The 16350-nt window shown below is 39.5% G+C and overlaps 1 protein-coding gene across 4 annotated transcripts in view; it reads right to left on the bottom strand.

Annotated features, from left to right (window-relative positions):
- The window catches only part of ZNF143 (zinc finger protein 143), a 60593-nt gene that overhangs the window by 1334 nt on the left and 42909 nt on the right, over nt 1-16350 (bottom strand). For all 4 annotated transcript variants that reach the window (XM_005689707.3, XM_005689706.3, XM_005689704.3 and 1 more), the window contains exons 12-15: nt 14725-14952; nt 11568-11716; nt 9882-10043; nt 523-669 (exon numbers count right to left, since the gene is read on the bottom strand). In XM_005689707.3, coding sequence (XP_005689764.1) covers nt 523-669; nt 9882-10043; nt 11568-11716; nt 14725-14952 — 686 coding nt within the window. The remainder of the gene's footprint in view (nt 1-522; nt 670-9881; nt 10044-11567; nt 11717-14724; nt 14953-16350) is intronic.

The following is a 16350-nucleotide window of genomic DNA, read 5'->3' as shown; positions in this document are numbered from 1 at the left end:
GTAAATATGTTAAAACAAAACAAACTTCCCAAGGAAAGGTAATCTACACCTCATATTCTAGATTCTCTGAATGCAGTGACTTCCCAGAGAATGTATTCTTCATAGTCTTCTGACATTCCCCACCATAACAAACAGCTGTTGTGCAGGGACTTTTTTGAGGACTAACTTGGGAGTCTACGTTTACAGGTGGTTCATTTCCAAGGAATAACTCTTAAATGCTTTATAGAATCCTGCCTAATTAAACTTTTATTCTGACAGTAAAGATGGCTGGTCAGGTACACACAGGGATGTATATACCAGGAGATTTATACTTCTTGTTATAAATTCCCTTATAACACACAAAGATAGTAGCAAAGTTTTAGTCTCTGAGTTTATTTCAAACATAGCAATTTCCTTAAAGGAGCTAAGCACTAGTATTATTCTGTGCCCTGCCTCTGTGAATGTTATGTATCAGAGTACGGCGACAAGGCTGAGGGCTGAACAGCACTGCTGTCGACAGAGGACAGCTGCCATTGTACTCACCTGAACTGCAATCTGGGTGCCGTTGGATGTTGCCACTAAGGTCAAAGGTCTGGTTTCTGTGGTTACTAAGTGATGGCTATGCTGTTGGTGCCCCATTTCTGATGATGCAGTGTGGAATGCTGCCAAGTCCTGAGCCACAATTGCAACCTTAAAAAATACACAGAAGAATTAAAACTATGATTTAAATAGGTTAAAATCCATTTAATGCAAGGGACTGTCTTCAAATTCAAAAGGAAATCCTCCCTTCTGACCATAGACTTGTAGAAGCTGAAAGCTGGAAAAGACCTTACATATTGTCTATTCTGAACTCCTCTTTTTTTCCTTTTTTGTTTTGACTGCACTTCCCAGACTGTGGGATTTCAGTTCCCCTACGAGGGAGTGAACCCGGGACCTCAACAGTGAGAACAGAGTCCTAACTACTGGACTGCCAGGGAATTCCCATGGACTCCTCTTTTTTGAGGAAGTTGACACTCAGAAAGAAGGGACTTATCTAAAGTTATGAAGCAAGCCGATAGCAAAACAGGATAGAGGACACTGAGAAAGTGGATTTGCTATGTCAGATTTCATTAAACAGAAGAGATGTGACTGTGCCTAGATTCTAATATTCCTAAGCAGCTGCCTGGGAAGTTACACACATGGATTAATTTATATATCAAATGTTTATTTATTCCTGAGTTTGGATCAGTGGTAGATACACTATTTTCTCCTGTTTATCTGCTGCACTAAAAATTAGATTTCCATTAACCAAAAAGGACCTACTATATAACACAGGGAACTCTGCTCAATGTTATGTGGCAGCCTGGATGGGAGGGGAGTTTAGAGGAGAATGGATACATGTATAGGTATGGCTGAGTCCCTTCGCTGTTCACCTGAAACTATCACAACACCATTTGTTAATCAGCCATTCCCCAATACAAAATAAAAGGTTTTAAAAAATTAGATTTCCATTAAATGCTTAAAATTAAACAAAAAAATTTAAATAAATTTTAAATAATAAAAATATTTTAAAATTAAAAACAAAATTAGATTTCCACAGGGAATTCCCTAGTGATCCAGTGGTTAGGACTCAGCTCTTTCACTGCCATGAGTCTGGGTTCTAGCCCTGGTCAGGGAACTGAACTAAGATCCCAGCAAGCTGCACAGCATGGCCAAAAAAAAAAAGAAAAAAAAGATTTCCATTAACTGGGAAAACAAAGTACCAGGAACATTACTACACGGCATGAGGGATCTTAGTTTTCCAACCAAGGACTGAACCCATGACCCCTGTAGTAAAAGCATGGAATCCTAACCACTGGGTTACCAGGGAATTAATTCCCAGCAACACATTCTGTCACAGTCACTTCCTCTTTTAGATCCCACAGAATCTTTCCAACCTGTTCCTGAAGCACCTAGTCAGAGTGGTTAAAAGTGCTTTTGTGGCTCTTAAGCTACGAATGCAGCTTTTTCTATGTAGATAACAACATAGAAAATAGCATCAACTACATGTCATATGATATTTAAGAATTCTGTTCAGCCAAACTTAGAGAAAGAATAGGCTAAAAACTGAAATTACTATTAAATGCTTAAATGCATTTTACTTGGCCATTAATCCAGTAAGAATGCTAGATTTTAGTGCTAATAGATATTTAGCTTGGATCAATCCCAGTACTGGTCCATAGTCCAGCAACAGATTTTAGTCCAACGATAGGGGAGTAGCTTAGACTAACCTTTCCTGCAGGTAACAATCATAAAGTGTCACAAAAAGCAACCATCTGAAGGCACTGGTGAATGGTGAAAAGCAGGCAGGAATAGAGGGGATTCTCAATAGAAGGGAACCACACTGGGTCACATTGGTTTCAACAGCTTTTCCACTTGAGGGCAGTCACCAATCTGCAGCATAAGGCAACTTATGGTATCAGATAATGAAGTCCAGGGCTGCCAGAATGGCTACATATTGAAAGGGATATCCTAGAAAGGAGAAAATCAGAGGGAGGGGGACCCCCCCCCAAACCTGTATATAAGTTCCTCTCAATTCTTTAAGACCTCAGAATTGCAAATGTGTTGGGGAGGTGTCAATAAATCTGGAACAAAGCAGCAGCTAGAATGCTAAAAAGCTGAGAAGAGGATTCAGTGATACTCACCACAGGGCAGACAGAATTTAGAATTTCAACCCCACCAAGTTTAGAAGGGCTTGGAAAATACCTTAGGCCTTCCACTGAAACCTTAAGAGTTACATTTTAGGAGTAAAGACTATGTCCCAGGACTAAAGATTCACCCTGAAACCAAATGGCAAAACCAAAACAAACCTACCTTAACAAAGTACAAAACCCAGCCTCCATAAGTAACTTGACTACTTGATAAAATTAATATTCTTCAGAGGAAGATAACCAAATTAAAAATCCCCATACTGCATCATCCACAATATCCAGAATACAATAAAAAATTACAACACACGAGAAGAGGAAAATGTAACCCAGAGTCAAGAGAATATGAAGTTAACAGAAACAGACCTTGAGATAACCAATATATTGTGGTTAGCAAACTAGGACTTTAAGACAGTTATTATATGTTAAAAGGCTTATGGAATTCACACAAGGGGAAATCTCAGTAAATAAATGAAAACTATAAAAAATTCTACAGTCAAAAATGACAATATCTAAAATTATCAAAATGGGCCTAATGAAAGATGGGTAAAGTAGGTGATGTCAAAAGAAAAGGTCAATGAACTCAAAGACAGAGCAATAAGAATTATCTATCTGAAGAACTAAGAAAAAAAAAGAATGCACCCCCAGAAACTTGTGGGAAAACACCAAGTTAATATACATATACTTTAGAGACCCAGAAGTAAAAGAGCAACAATGAGGCAGAATAAAAACTTTTGATGAAAAAATGGCCTAACTTTTCCTAAATTTAATAAAAACACAAACACCCTCCCCTACAAAAAACATTACTATATAATGTTTAATAATATCATATATGTTGTCTTATAATTACATATAAGAAACCTATGAGATAAATACAAAGAAGACCACACCATAATTACATTGCTAAAAAGCAAATATAAAGAGTCTACAAAATAGCCAGAGGAAAAACTGGTGTACCATATACAGGGGAACAATGATATGAAGATGGCTGATTTCTCATCAGAAACAATGAAGGACAGAGACAATTTCAAGTGCAGAAAGAAAAAAAAAAACCCACCAATTCTATATCTAGCAAAAATATCCTTCAAGACAAAAGTATGTTTCAAACAGAAAGGCGACATAACATGTTTTCAAATAAGCAAAACCAGAGAATTTGTCACTGTAGATCTGCACTACAAACAATGCTAAAGTATATCCTTCAGGGGACTTTCCTGGTGGCCCAGTGATAAAGAATCTGCCTTGCAAAGCAGGGGACACAGGTCTGGTCTCTGGTTGGGGAACTAAGATCCCACATGTTGCAGAGCAACTAAGCCCGAGTGCCGCAGTCACTGAGCCCACATGCTGCACCTCCTGAGGCCTGCTCACTCTGGAGCCTGCACCACAACCATGCCCTGCGAGGGAAGACCTGACACAGCCAAAATGAGTTAACTAACTTAAAAACCAAAATATATCCTTCAGGCCAAATGGATGTCATATAGACACTCCACTCAACAGAAAGGCATAAGAGGCACTGGAAATTATAAACCAGCAGATAAGTATAAAATACTATGTTTCCCATCATCTTATAACTTACTTAAAAGATGAACTGCTTATGCTAAAAAATAATATTGCACTGCGGGGGTTTTAATATTTGTAAATATAAAATAAATCACAGCAGCACAAAAGTAGGGGCATAAATGAAAATACACTGTTTCAACGTTTTATGTAAAGTAGTAACAATCTTAAGTCTAAGTAGACTGCAATAACTTAAGGATACACATTTTAATCCCTGGGCAACCTCAAAAAAGTAACAGAGAAGTGTATAATTATGACGTCACTTGAGGAATTAAAATGAAATATGTACACACCTAATAACAGCGTTTCAAAACCCTAGAAGTAAAAAAAGAAACAACTAAAAGGGAGACAAATCCACAATCCTAGTTGAAGATATCAATAACTTTTTCTTAGTAACTGATAGAACAAATATATAAAAGATTAATAAGGTTACAGAATATTTGAACAACACTTAAAGTGTAACCACCTTAACTTAAAGTGTAATGTGCTATACCAACAAGTGCAGAACACACATTCTTTTCAAATACATATGAAATACAATAGGAAATCAATGAAAGACAAAGGAAAAACAAGTCTCAAGTCTCAAAATAATAATATCTTACCATATGGTTCTCTAACCATAACAGACTTAAAAATCAAGAAAAACAGGTATTGAGAAAAGTATCAGATATTAAGAAATTATCAGGGCTTCCCTGGTGGCTCAGATGGTAAAGAATCTACCCACAATGTGGAAGACCCAGGTTCGATCCCTGGGTCAGGAAGATCCCCTGGAGAAGGAAATGGCTACCTACTCCAGAATCCTTGGCTGGAGAATCCATGGACAGAGGAGCCCGGCAGGCTACAGTCTAGAGTCGCCGAGTCAAACACGACTGAGCAACTAACATTTTTTTTTTTTTTTTCTTCAAGAAATTAAACAACCTATGTGCAAATTAAAACCACAATGATATTTCACATCCACTAGAATGGCTAAACTTTTAAACAGCAACAACTCAAAATGCTGATGATATGAAACAAACAGAACTATTGTGAGTGGGAGTGTGAGTGGGGTCAAACCACTTTGAAGAACTGCTTGACACTTTCATATAAAGTTAAATATACCTCTACCCTATGACTCAGAAATTCCACTAACAGGTTATTAATCAGAGAATGAGAATATATGTCTACAAATATACTTGTACTAGAATTTTTACCACCATCTTAATTCATAATAGAAAAAAAAAAACTGGAAGCATCTCAAATATTTGTTCATCAAGGGGAGAATCTATCAATAAATTGTGATACACTCCTAACCACAGAATACTGCTTAGCAATAAAAATGAAGGAACTCATCTTATAAACAATAACATGGATAAATCTCCAAAATGTTATGTTAAACAGAAAAACACAACAAGAGAGTTTATACTCTGGCATCACTATGCAACATTCAAGAAGAGACAAGATAATACAATCAGAACAACTAGATGGAGACTGACTGGATGGGGTCCCAAGAGAACTTTCTGGGGTGATAGAAACGTTCTAAGCCTTGTTTGGGATGAGATGGGTGTGTATGTTTAACAACTCACTAAACTGTAAACTTAAGATCTGTGCAGGTGGTGGTCCAGTGATTAGGATTCTGTGCTTCTACTGCCAGGAGCCCAGGTGTGATCCCTGGTTGGGGAACTAAGATCCTGCAAACCACATGATGTGGGGGAAAAAAAATCTATGCATTTCACTGTATATAAATTTTACCTCAATGAAGAAAAAAACAATTGCAGGCTAATAGGAAAAACATGTTCAACCTCAGTAACAGACAAGTTAAAGTAAAAGTAACTTTTGCTTGTGAATAATGCAAATGTAAAAAACAAAATCCTCAGTGCTACCAACAGTACAGTGAAATAAGAATACTATTAGATCCATGGCATAATTATTAAAACTCTCCAGAAAGGAATTTGGCAATATTCCTTTTAGAAGAAGGTTAAAATAGTTCTTTAGTTCAGTTCAGTCGCTCAGTCGTGTCCGACTCTTTGCGACCCCATGAATCGCAGCATGCCAGGCCTCCCTGTTCATCACCAAGTCCCGGAGTTTACTCAAACTCATGTCCAACGAGTCGGTGATGCCATCCAGCCATCTCATCCTTTGTTGATCCCTTCTCCTCCTGCCCTCAATCGCTCCCAGCATCAGAGTCTTTTCCAATGCGTCAACTCTTCACATGAGGTGGCCAAAGTATTCGAGTTTCAGCTTCAACATCAGTCCTTTCAATGAACACCCAGGGCTGATCTCCTTTAGAATGAACTGGTTAGATCTCCTTGCAGTCCAAGGGACTCTTAAGAGTCTTCTCCAACACCATAGTTCAAAAGCATCAATTCTTCGGCGCTCAGCTTTCTTCACAGTCCAACTCTCACATCCATACATGACCACAGGAAAAACCATAGCCTTGACTAGATGACCTTTGTTGGCAAAGTAACGTCTGTGCTTTTTAATATGCTGTCTAGGTTGGTTATAACTTTCCTTCCAAGGAGTGTCTTTTAATTTCATGGCTGCAATCACCATCTACAGTGATTTTGGAGCCCAAAAAAATAAAGTCAGCCACTGTTTCTACTGTTTCCCCATCTATTTCCCATGAAGTGATGGGACCAGATGCCATGATTGTAGTTTTCTGAATGTTGAGCTTAAAGCCAACTTTTTCACTCTCCTCTTTCACTTTCATCAAGAGGCTTTCTAGTTCCTCTTCATTTTCTGCCATAAGGGTGGTGTCATCTACATATCTGAGGTTATTGATATTTCTCCTGGCAATCTTGATTCCAGCTTGTGCTTCTTCCAGCCAGCGTTTCTTATGATATACTCTGCATATAAGTTAAATAAGCAGGGTGACAATATACAGTCTTGACGTACTCCTTTTCCTATTTGGAACCAGTCTGTTGTTCCATGTCCAGTTCTAACTGTTGCTTCCTGACCCGCATACAGGTTTCTCAAGATGCAGGTCAAGTGGTCTGGTATTTCCATCTCTTTCAGAATTTCCCACAGTTTATTGCGTTCCACACGGTCAAAGGCTTTGGCATAGTCAATAAAGCAGAAATAGATGTTTTTCTGGAACTCTTTTGCTTTTTCCATGATCCAGCCGATGTTGGCAATTTGATCTCTGGTTCCTCTGCCTTTTCTAAAACCAGCTTGAACATTTGGAAGATCACGGTTCATGTATTGCTAAAGCCTGGCTTGGAGAATTTTGAGCATTACTTTACCAGTGTGTGAGATGAGTGCAATTGTGAGGTAGTTTGAGCATTTCTTTGGCATTGCCTTTCTTTGGGACTGGAATGAAAACTGACATTTTCAGGTCCTGTGGCCATTGCTGAGTTTTCCAAATGTGCTGGCATATTGAGTACAGCACTTCCATAGCATCATCTTTTAGGATTTGAAATAGCTCAACTGGAATTCCATCAACTCCACTAGCTTTGTTCATAGTGATGCTTCCTAAGGCCCACTTGACTTCACATTCCAGGATGTCTGGCTCTAGGTGGGTTGTGAAGATCTTTTTTGTACAGTGCTATGTATTCTTGCCATCTCTTAATATCTTCTGCTTCTGTTAGGTCCATACCATTTCTGTCCTTTATTGAGCCCATCTTTCCATGAAATATTCCCCTGCTATCTCTTAATTTTCTTGAAGAGCTCTCCAGTCTTTCCCATTCTATTGTTTTCCTGTATTTCTTTGCACTGATCACTGAGGAAGGCTTTCATCTCTCTCCTTGCTATTTTTTGGAACTCTGCATTCAAATGGGTATATCTTTCCTTTTCTCCTTTGCTTTTCGCTTCTCTTATTTTCACAGATATTTGTAAGGCCTCCTCAGACCGCCATTTTGCTTTTTTGCATTTTTTTTTCTTGGGGATGGTCTTGATTCCTGTCTCCTGTACAATGTCATGAACCTCTGTCCATGGTTCATCAGGCACCCTGTCTATCATTGTCTTTGGTAAGCAAAAGAAGTTTCAAAGAAGTCCAGTTTATCCAAAAAGAAAAAACTTTACTGTTAGTGCATTTTGTATCCTGTCTATGAAATTTTTATCCTAAGGTTACAAAAACATTCACTTTTCTTCTAGAAGCTTTTTGATTCTGATTCCTGTATTTCAAGGTGCAGAAGACTTTCAACTTTGTTGTTTTTTTCAGGACTTTGCATGTTCTTTTTAGGTCCTTTGCATTTTCATATAAATTCTTGGAATTGGGTTATGTATATCTTAAAAAATGCCTTCTGAAATTCTGATTGTGATAATACTGAATCTATAAATGAGTTTAGGAAGAATGATGGCTATGAATTTTGACAGACCCTTTCACTGAACAGGGTACAGTAGCTGAAGTGAAACTTAGCATTGTCTTCAGCACAGCACAGCAACAATTTTTGTGTGTGTTGTGTTGCTGTCATGTCTTCAACTTTATTTATTGATTTATTTGGCTGTGCTGGGTCTTAGTTGCAGCATGCATGATCCTTTTTTTTTTTTTTTTTCAGTTATGGCATTCCGAATCTTTAAGTTTCAGCATGTGGGATCTAGTTCCCCAACCAGGGGCCCTCTGCATTGGGAGCACAGAGTACTAGCCACTGGACCACCAGGGAAGACCCTATAAGAACAGTTTTTAAATGTATTAACCAAAATCATTCAAGATAAATGAAAAATCAAAGTACAAAGAGATACATAAGATTTGGTATCACTGTGCTACCATCAAAAGGCGAGGAGGCACTCTCAAAGGCAACGGATAAGAATGTAGATGTGTATAACCCTAGAAAGGAAGTTCGGCAATGCTTATCACAGTTACAAATGTGTATGTCTTTTCAGCCAGCAGTTTCTAGGGATTTACCTAGTAGCAGATATATTCACACACATAAAAAATCCCATGTGCACAAGATTATGTGTTGTCTCAAACAGCAAAAGACTTTAAGTAAATTATGGCATGTCCATACAGTGGAATATGATATAGCTTAGAAAAAGAATGAGAGAGAATTCCCTGGCAATCCAGTGGTTAGGACTCTTCACTTTCACTTCCAGCACCCAGGTTTAATCCCCAGTTGGGAACAAAGATCCTGCAAACCATGTGGTGCCACCAGAATTACCAAAAAAAAAAAAAAAGATAGGAAAATTCTCTATATAAAGAAACAGAAAGATGTCCTAGATGTATTATTAAGATTAAAAAAAAACAAACAAGGAGGTGAAAAAACAGTATAGTGTTTACTGCCGTATAAAGGGTGGGGGGAGATGACTGTGTGTGCGTGTGCTCAGTCACTCAGCTGTATCCAACTCTTGTGATCCCAGGGGCTGTTATGGGGTATATGCAAAAATCAATCCTATTTTGCACATGAAAAAAAACTGAGACTCAGAGGGCTGTGTAGCTAAGAAGCTTTAAAACTGAGATTCAATCTGAGGTTTATGTACTTAACCGCTGGACTTCCCAGGGAGCGCAAGTGGTAAAGAACCGTCTGCCAGCGTGGAACACATAAGAGACATGGGTTTGAGCCCTGGAGGGGGGCATGGCAACCCACTGCAGTACTCTTACCTGGAGAATCCCATGGACAGAGGAGCTTGGTGGGTTACAGTCAACAATGTTGCAAAGAGGCACCCACAACTGAAGTGATTTAGCATGCATGATACCACACCGTACATCTATGACTAACAATTTTGATACTGATATTTGTACCAATTGATATAAAAGAAAAAAGCAGTTACCTGCTGTCCTTCTGTACCCTCGGCAGTAACCATAGCAACAGAATGTGTTCCTGCTGAGGAAATGACTGCATCATGAGCAGGTACTGTGATGGGCGTTCCGTCCTGTGTTACCATTGTAATGGTGTTGCCAATGGCCTGCATGTCGGCTTGAGATATGTTGACCTGCAACACAATGCATTTTACAATCAGGCAATGCTTCTTGCTTTATCTGGTCAATTTTATTAAGGACTTGGGCCTAAGCCTCCTATGGCTTCCCAGGTGGCTCGGCAGTTAAGAATCCGCCTGCCAGTGCAGGAGATGCAGGGTTGATCCCTGGGTCAGGAAGATCCTCTGGAGGAGGAAATGGCAACCCACTCCAGTATTCTTGCCTGGAAAATTCCATGGACAGAGGAGCCTGGCAGGCTGCAGTCCATGGGTTGCAAAGAGTCAGACATGACTGAGCAGGCACACATGCAAGTCTTGTGTAAGTCTACTCTGGGAGCAAATAACCATTTTACAATGGAATAAACTCTTTTTAGAGAGAGATCATCAGAAAAACTGAGTGTTTCTTAAATATGTTTTCCTCCTCTCCATCTCTACTGCCAATTTAGATTTCTATTTTTCTTTCATCTAATTTTTGCCAATAATACAACTTCTTTCTAGATATTTAACCCCTCCTTAATCATCCTCTACCTTGTCACCTTGCTAAAAAACAAATTTCATTATGCTCCCTGCTCAAATCCCCAGTGACACCCTATCTGTCCAGAATAAAACTGTTAGTAAATTTGTTTAATCTTATGTGCTAATCAGTGGACAAAGAGTACTGTGTAGAATCAGTGATGTCAAAAGTGAGGAGGAGAGGGATGAATGGGATGGTCCAAGTGCTCTGTATGTTTCTATCCTGAATATATTCTGCTTCTAGCTAACACTGGCACATTAAGAGCTATCTATTCAAAGGGCAGATTAATCATGGGAGGTAAAGTTCTAAAAGAGATGGGTAAAAAGACAGTTCTCCATGGAAGAGGCAGTATTGGAGGATAAAGAACCCCATGCATCTATTTCCACGGGTATTAAGACAACCTTAGCGAGGGCTTAAAAATGAAATCAAGTCTGAATTAGGATAGTGGCATCTAGAAAACAATGACAAGTTTGACTGTCGAACAGCAACTCTTACATTGCTTTTCCTGGGGAAATCAAGACAGCTTCCTATTAATTCTGAAGCTAGTTAAGTGAACTCCCATGATTCCAAGTAGGGAGAAAGTCACACCCTGGAAATTTTACAGGTTTCCCCATCACTGACTTGCCCGGATCTTTTAACAATGTTCTCGTCACCTCAGCCAAACTTCTGCTGATTTCTCAGTCTTATCTCCTGGATCTAATTCGCCACCCAATCTATCCCTTCCAAGTTTCAGGTGGACCCATTACTTCTCACTGTGTTCCTGACCTCCATCACCTTACCTTTGAAAGATACCCATACCACCACCTGAATTCTAGAGTGACAAACCTTCTCTCTTTATGGACCTCCTTGCATGTGGTCTCTTTCAGCAAGAGAGTCTCTTTCTTCAGGAGATCTAGCACTGCCCACAAGCTAAACTCCAAACTTTGTGCCCCAGTTCAAGGCTTTCTTCAACTGGGACCCAACCTGCCTTTCGAGCCCAGGCTCAGAGAAATATTATTTAATGTGGCTGGCTTTTGGTGGGTACTTACATGTTGAGTCCCGTCCTGGGATATGAGTGTAACCTGTTGACTCAATCCAGACTGGGTTACTGTGGCTACTTGGGTAGATACAACATCATCCCCTTCTACACCTGTAACATATGTGATCTGGGACCCTTTAAGAACATCTTCACCTTGACCTGTTTAAAACAAATGAATCATTTATTTGATCAACCTACCAAGCTGTTTAGAAAACAGAATATTTTAAATATTATGGAGAAGCTGACAAAAATGAAAAGGCATATGTACTGAATTCTAAATCATGAAAATGATTTCTAACACCTCCTGCTGATCTCTCCCGCCTGCTCTTTTGCAAAGCCAAACCAAATCCAAGCAGACTGAACTAAACTTTCCCACACAGAGAGTACCTGTTCAAATTTTCAGAGGCCTTGCTTACTCTGTTAGCTGGCATGGTTATCTAGCACCGTGCGTGTGTGCTGGGGTGAGGGGCGGGGGAACTGCGCAGGGAGACTAACCAGCAAGCGACCCTTCCAACATGCAAATACGTGCTAAGGTCTCGCAGTCACTTAAGAAGCTGTTAAAAATGATAAGACAGTCTTCATAAATATTAACCCCAAAACCAGAATGGTGTGTAAACACAATGTAGTAACACTAAGTTACTTACTCTTTAACGAGTGACTGAGTCATCAGTACACAATGACATCACTGTGTAAAGACGGTATTATCTGGGGTAAGGTTAATAATTTCGTAAGTGACTGAACAGGAACTCCCACCCACTTTTTTATTTCACAAAAATCAGCAAGTAAACAGCAATTTCAACCATCCATTACTGCCATACTTGGCAACCAGTAAGATTCCTTATCCCTCTCTTCTACTGCTTTCCACATCTCATGAGGCCAGAAAAAGGGTAATTTTCTTTTTTAATTCAAAGGACTTTCTATGCTAATTTAAGAGTACTTCTCAAAGTTATGGTTGATGCCTGCACTCAGACAGCTATGGTCATCATGGTGTAATCCCTATGACACTCATTATTTCATTTCTTCTTGTTCTGTTCCATGGCTTCCAAGGTGGTTCAGTGGTAAAGAATCCACCTGCCAGTGCAGATGTGGATTTGATCTCTGCGTCAAGAAGATCCCCTGGAGGAGGAAATGGCAACTCACTCCCGTATTCTTGCCTGCAAAATCCCATGGACAGAGGAGCCCAGTGGTCTACAGTCCAAAGGGTCGCAAAGAGTGGGACACAACTGAGCACACACACAAGACACAGGCAGGTGAGCTTCTGAGGTGGCGCCAGTGGTAAAGAACCTGCCTGCTAGTGCAGAAGACTAAGAGATGCGGGTTCAATCCCTGGGAAGGGCATGGCAACCCACTCCAGTATTCCTGCCTGGAGAATCCCATGGACAGAGGTTTCCTGCAGGCTACAGTCCATAGGGTCACAAAGAGTTAGACACAACTGATATGACTTAGCATGCATGCACGGCCATTTATTATACTTATTATTAAACCATTACTCCAATGGGGTTCAAAACGTAGGGGATCATATGGGAGAAAAGGGACACAAACCCATTCTTATTCTTGGAAAAACAACCTTAAGTTTTTTAATAAAATGTATATCATAGGTTATCTTCTAGAACACAAGAAATTCTGACAATCTGAAATGTTAACATTTAAGGAAGAGACTGAGGAAGATTAAAAAGGGAACAGTCTTAAACCCAAGTTTGATATCATTAAAGTCTACTTTATAATTGCAAGGATTTAGCAGCAATTGTTAACATCTAACCAAGCACACTTACAGTGCTTTGGCTAGAAAACAGCATAGCATTTGAGAGTAAAGGAATTGTTGGGAAGTTCCTGGTGGTCCAGTGGCTAGCGCTTGGTGCTTTCACTGATGGAGCCTGGGTTCAACCCCTGGTCAGGGAACTAAGATCCTGCAAACCTTGTGATATGGACAAAATATTTTTTAAAACGTGAAGGAAATGTTATTTTCTTACTGCTGCTGCTATGTTGCTTTAGTTGTGTCCGACTCTGTGCGACCCCATAGACAGCAGCCCACCAGGCTCCTCTGTCCCTGGGACTCTCCAGGCAAGAATATGGGAGTGGGTTGCCATTTCCTTCTCCAATGTATGCATGCATGCAAAGTCGCTTCAGTCGTGTCCGACTCTGTGCAACCCTATGGACAGCAGCCTACCAGGCTCCTCTGTCCACAGGATTCTCCAGGCAAGAATACTGGAGTGGGTTGCCATTTCCTTCTCCGTATTTTCTTACTATCACACGACTAATATCTGAAAAGATAAATTAGAATTACAGGGAATTATTTTGAGTAGATAGTGGATGATCTGTTCTTTTCCTTATTCTCCATTTTTTTTCCTACCTACATGTTTTTCAATCCTTTAATATCAGTTGTAAGATTAGGTAAGAATGTTTTAATTTTCAAACTTACTTCATTTAGGAACTACTCAATGAAACAGGACAATATATATGTTTTGTTCTGTTTCAGAAAAACCTATTTCATTTTACCTATTTGACTATGCTGTGTTATTTAACTGAAATCACAGAATCTAATTCTATTTTTCTTGAGTTTATCCTTACTGAAATGAATGTTTTTGTCTTCCACAACACTACTGAACAGACATGAATCAACTAAGAGTTATTTGAGAACGCTTCACCACTCTTGATTAAGACCAACATTCTAATACACCCAAACAGTCTAGCTGCCCCTGCCCTGCTGTGCAGCCTCATCTCACACCACCCTCCCAGGCAGAAATGCCATGCTGGCCAGGCTTCTTTCAGTCTCTCCAATTTACTTGGCTCTCTCCAACCTCAGGGCTTTTTGCATGTTCCAGTCCCTCCATTTGGAACATTCTCCTGCCTCTGCTCCCTGTTTACCACCCTACCCCCCAAAGCTTGTACATCCCTGCCTGTACAGCAAGTGAACCCATGATCTCTCCAAAAATCACTTCTTCAGGGGAGTTGTCTCTGACCTTCAAGACTAGGTTAATTTCCCCTCTTATACATCCCAGAGCATTAAGTACCTTACTTTGATAGCAATTATTGCAGTTGTGAAGGGTATTTTTCTGTGACTATTTGAATGAAACTTCATGGTTAGAGACAATGCTTTCAGTCATACATTCTGCTCATAACTATTGATTCTCAAACACAGACATAAAAATACTGGAAGAAACCCTTACCTGGGGGAGGCTCAAAGAAGGCTTCCTGCTCCTCCTCGATGGGCTCAGTGTCATTGTGCGCTGTTCGTTTGTGCATGGCCAGTGTGGAGATCTGCTTGTACGTCTTCCCACAGTGATTACAGTTGTACGGTTTGGAGTGAGTGTGAACAACATGATGTTTGTACAAACTGGAATATTCTGTAAACCTTTTGTCACACCCAGGGACTGTACAAACATATGGCTTTTCCCCTAAGAAAAGAATGGCATTGGGAAAAAAAATAATCAATTTTCAGTTATGAAGGCATAATCATTCCATACCTTCTAAGAGGCGGACGGGGAATGAAGGAGGACACTAGTAGCAAAAATAAACAGCTGTCAAATCCCTTTCTATCCTGCTGTAAGGCACAGCATAAGAAAAGACTCTCTGACTATGGTTTCAACTTGGCTCAAAAGGTGGTCTGCAACCTGAGTCATACCCCACACTTGAATACCACTTTTTGTTTAATTTCAAGAGATGTGAAAAATAAGGATGGAGATAGTTACTGCCCAGCTACAAGCTTTGATGAGGACTTTCCAGGCAATCGGCACTTATACTGCAGGGGGCACGGGTTCGATCCTTGGTTGGAGAACTACGATCTCACAGGCCACACAGAGCAGCCAAAAAAAAAAGCATTGATGAAACTGTTGTTGTTACTTATAACTAGATAATCTAGATATTAGTGAGACTATATTAATAATGGAAATAATAAATGTAGGGAATTCCCTGGCTTTCACTGCAGAGGACCTGGGGTCAATCCTACAAGCCACTTGGTACAGCCCAAAATAATAATAAAAATAAATGTAATTATTAGTATAATGTATGTAGCTTACCCAAAGGGTTTTATAAGGATAAAAAACAAACATTTTCTAAAATGTGCATGAGATGTAGTCTGGACACATATTTCATATTAACTTCACTTGACTTCTTGCAACCAATCAAAAGCTATTAAACATTCACTAAAAACAATTCAATGCAAAGCAATTCTTTTTTCCATGAAACAGTTTGAGAATAATACAGGCACTGCACATATTTTTAGAACTTTTCATTACAGAAAATTTCAAACATTCACAAAAGTATAGAGAAACAGTGCAATAAACCAATCATTTAGCTTCAACTATCAATTCATGGCCAATACAGTTTCAGTTATTAGCCACACGCTGACCCTCTCTGAAACAACTCCATGTACATTCTATCTCATCCATGAGTATTTCTGACTGTATAAAAGATGGATGCTTTTTATGAAGAACAAAATTACCAATAATTATTTAATATCACAATATCTAGACACTGTTTGTATGTAATGGGAGGGTGCCACACCCTGGGAATCTAACACTGTGGGGGAAACCAAACTGGAACAAATTAACCTAACTGTAGTTTAAATGAACACTTTTAACTACTTAGAAAAGGTATGGGGGCCAGAGTGGGGGAGAAGAAGCGACAGTAACTCATATATACACTATTTGATAGTCTCAGTCTTGGACTACCTGGAATAGGGAAAACTACCAAGATTTAACTCTTCTTGGTAGGCTTGTTTATTCTAGTACTATGGGCAAGACGGGGCTTCCTTGGTGTCTCAGACAATAAAGAATCTGCCTGCAATGTGGGAG

The sequence above is a fragment of the Capra hircus genome, chromosome 15, assembly GCF_001704415.2.
Source record: "Capra hircus breed San Clemente chromosome 15, ASM170441v1, whole genome shotgun sequence".
In the NCBI taxonomy this organism is placed as follows: Eukaryota; Metazoa; Chordata; class Mammalia; order Artiodactyla; family Bovidae; genus Capra; species Capra hircus.
The sequence above is the reverse complement of the archived record's forward strand: the minus strand, read 5'-3'. Positions and strand labels throughout refer to the sequence as shown.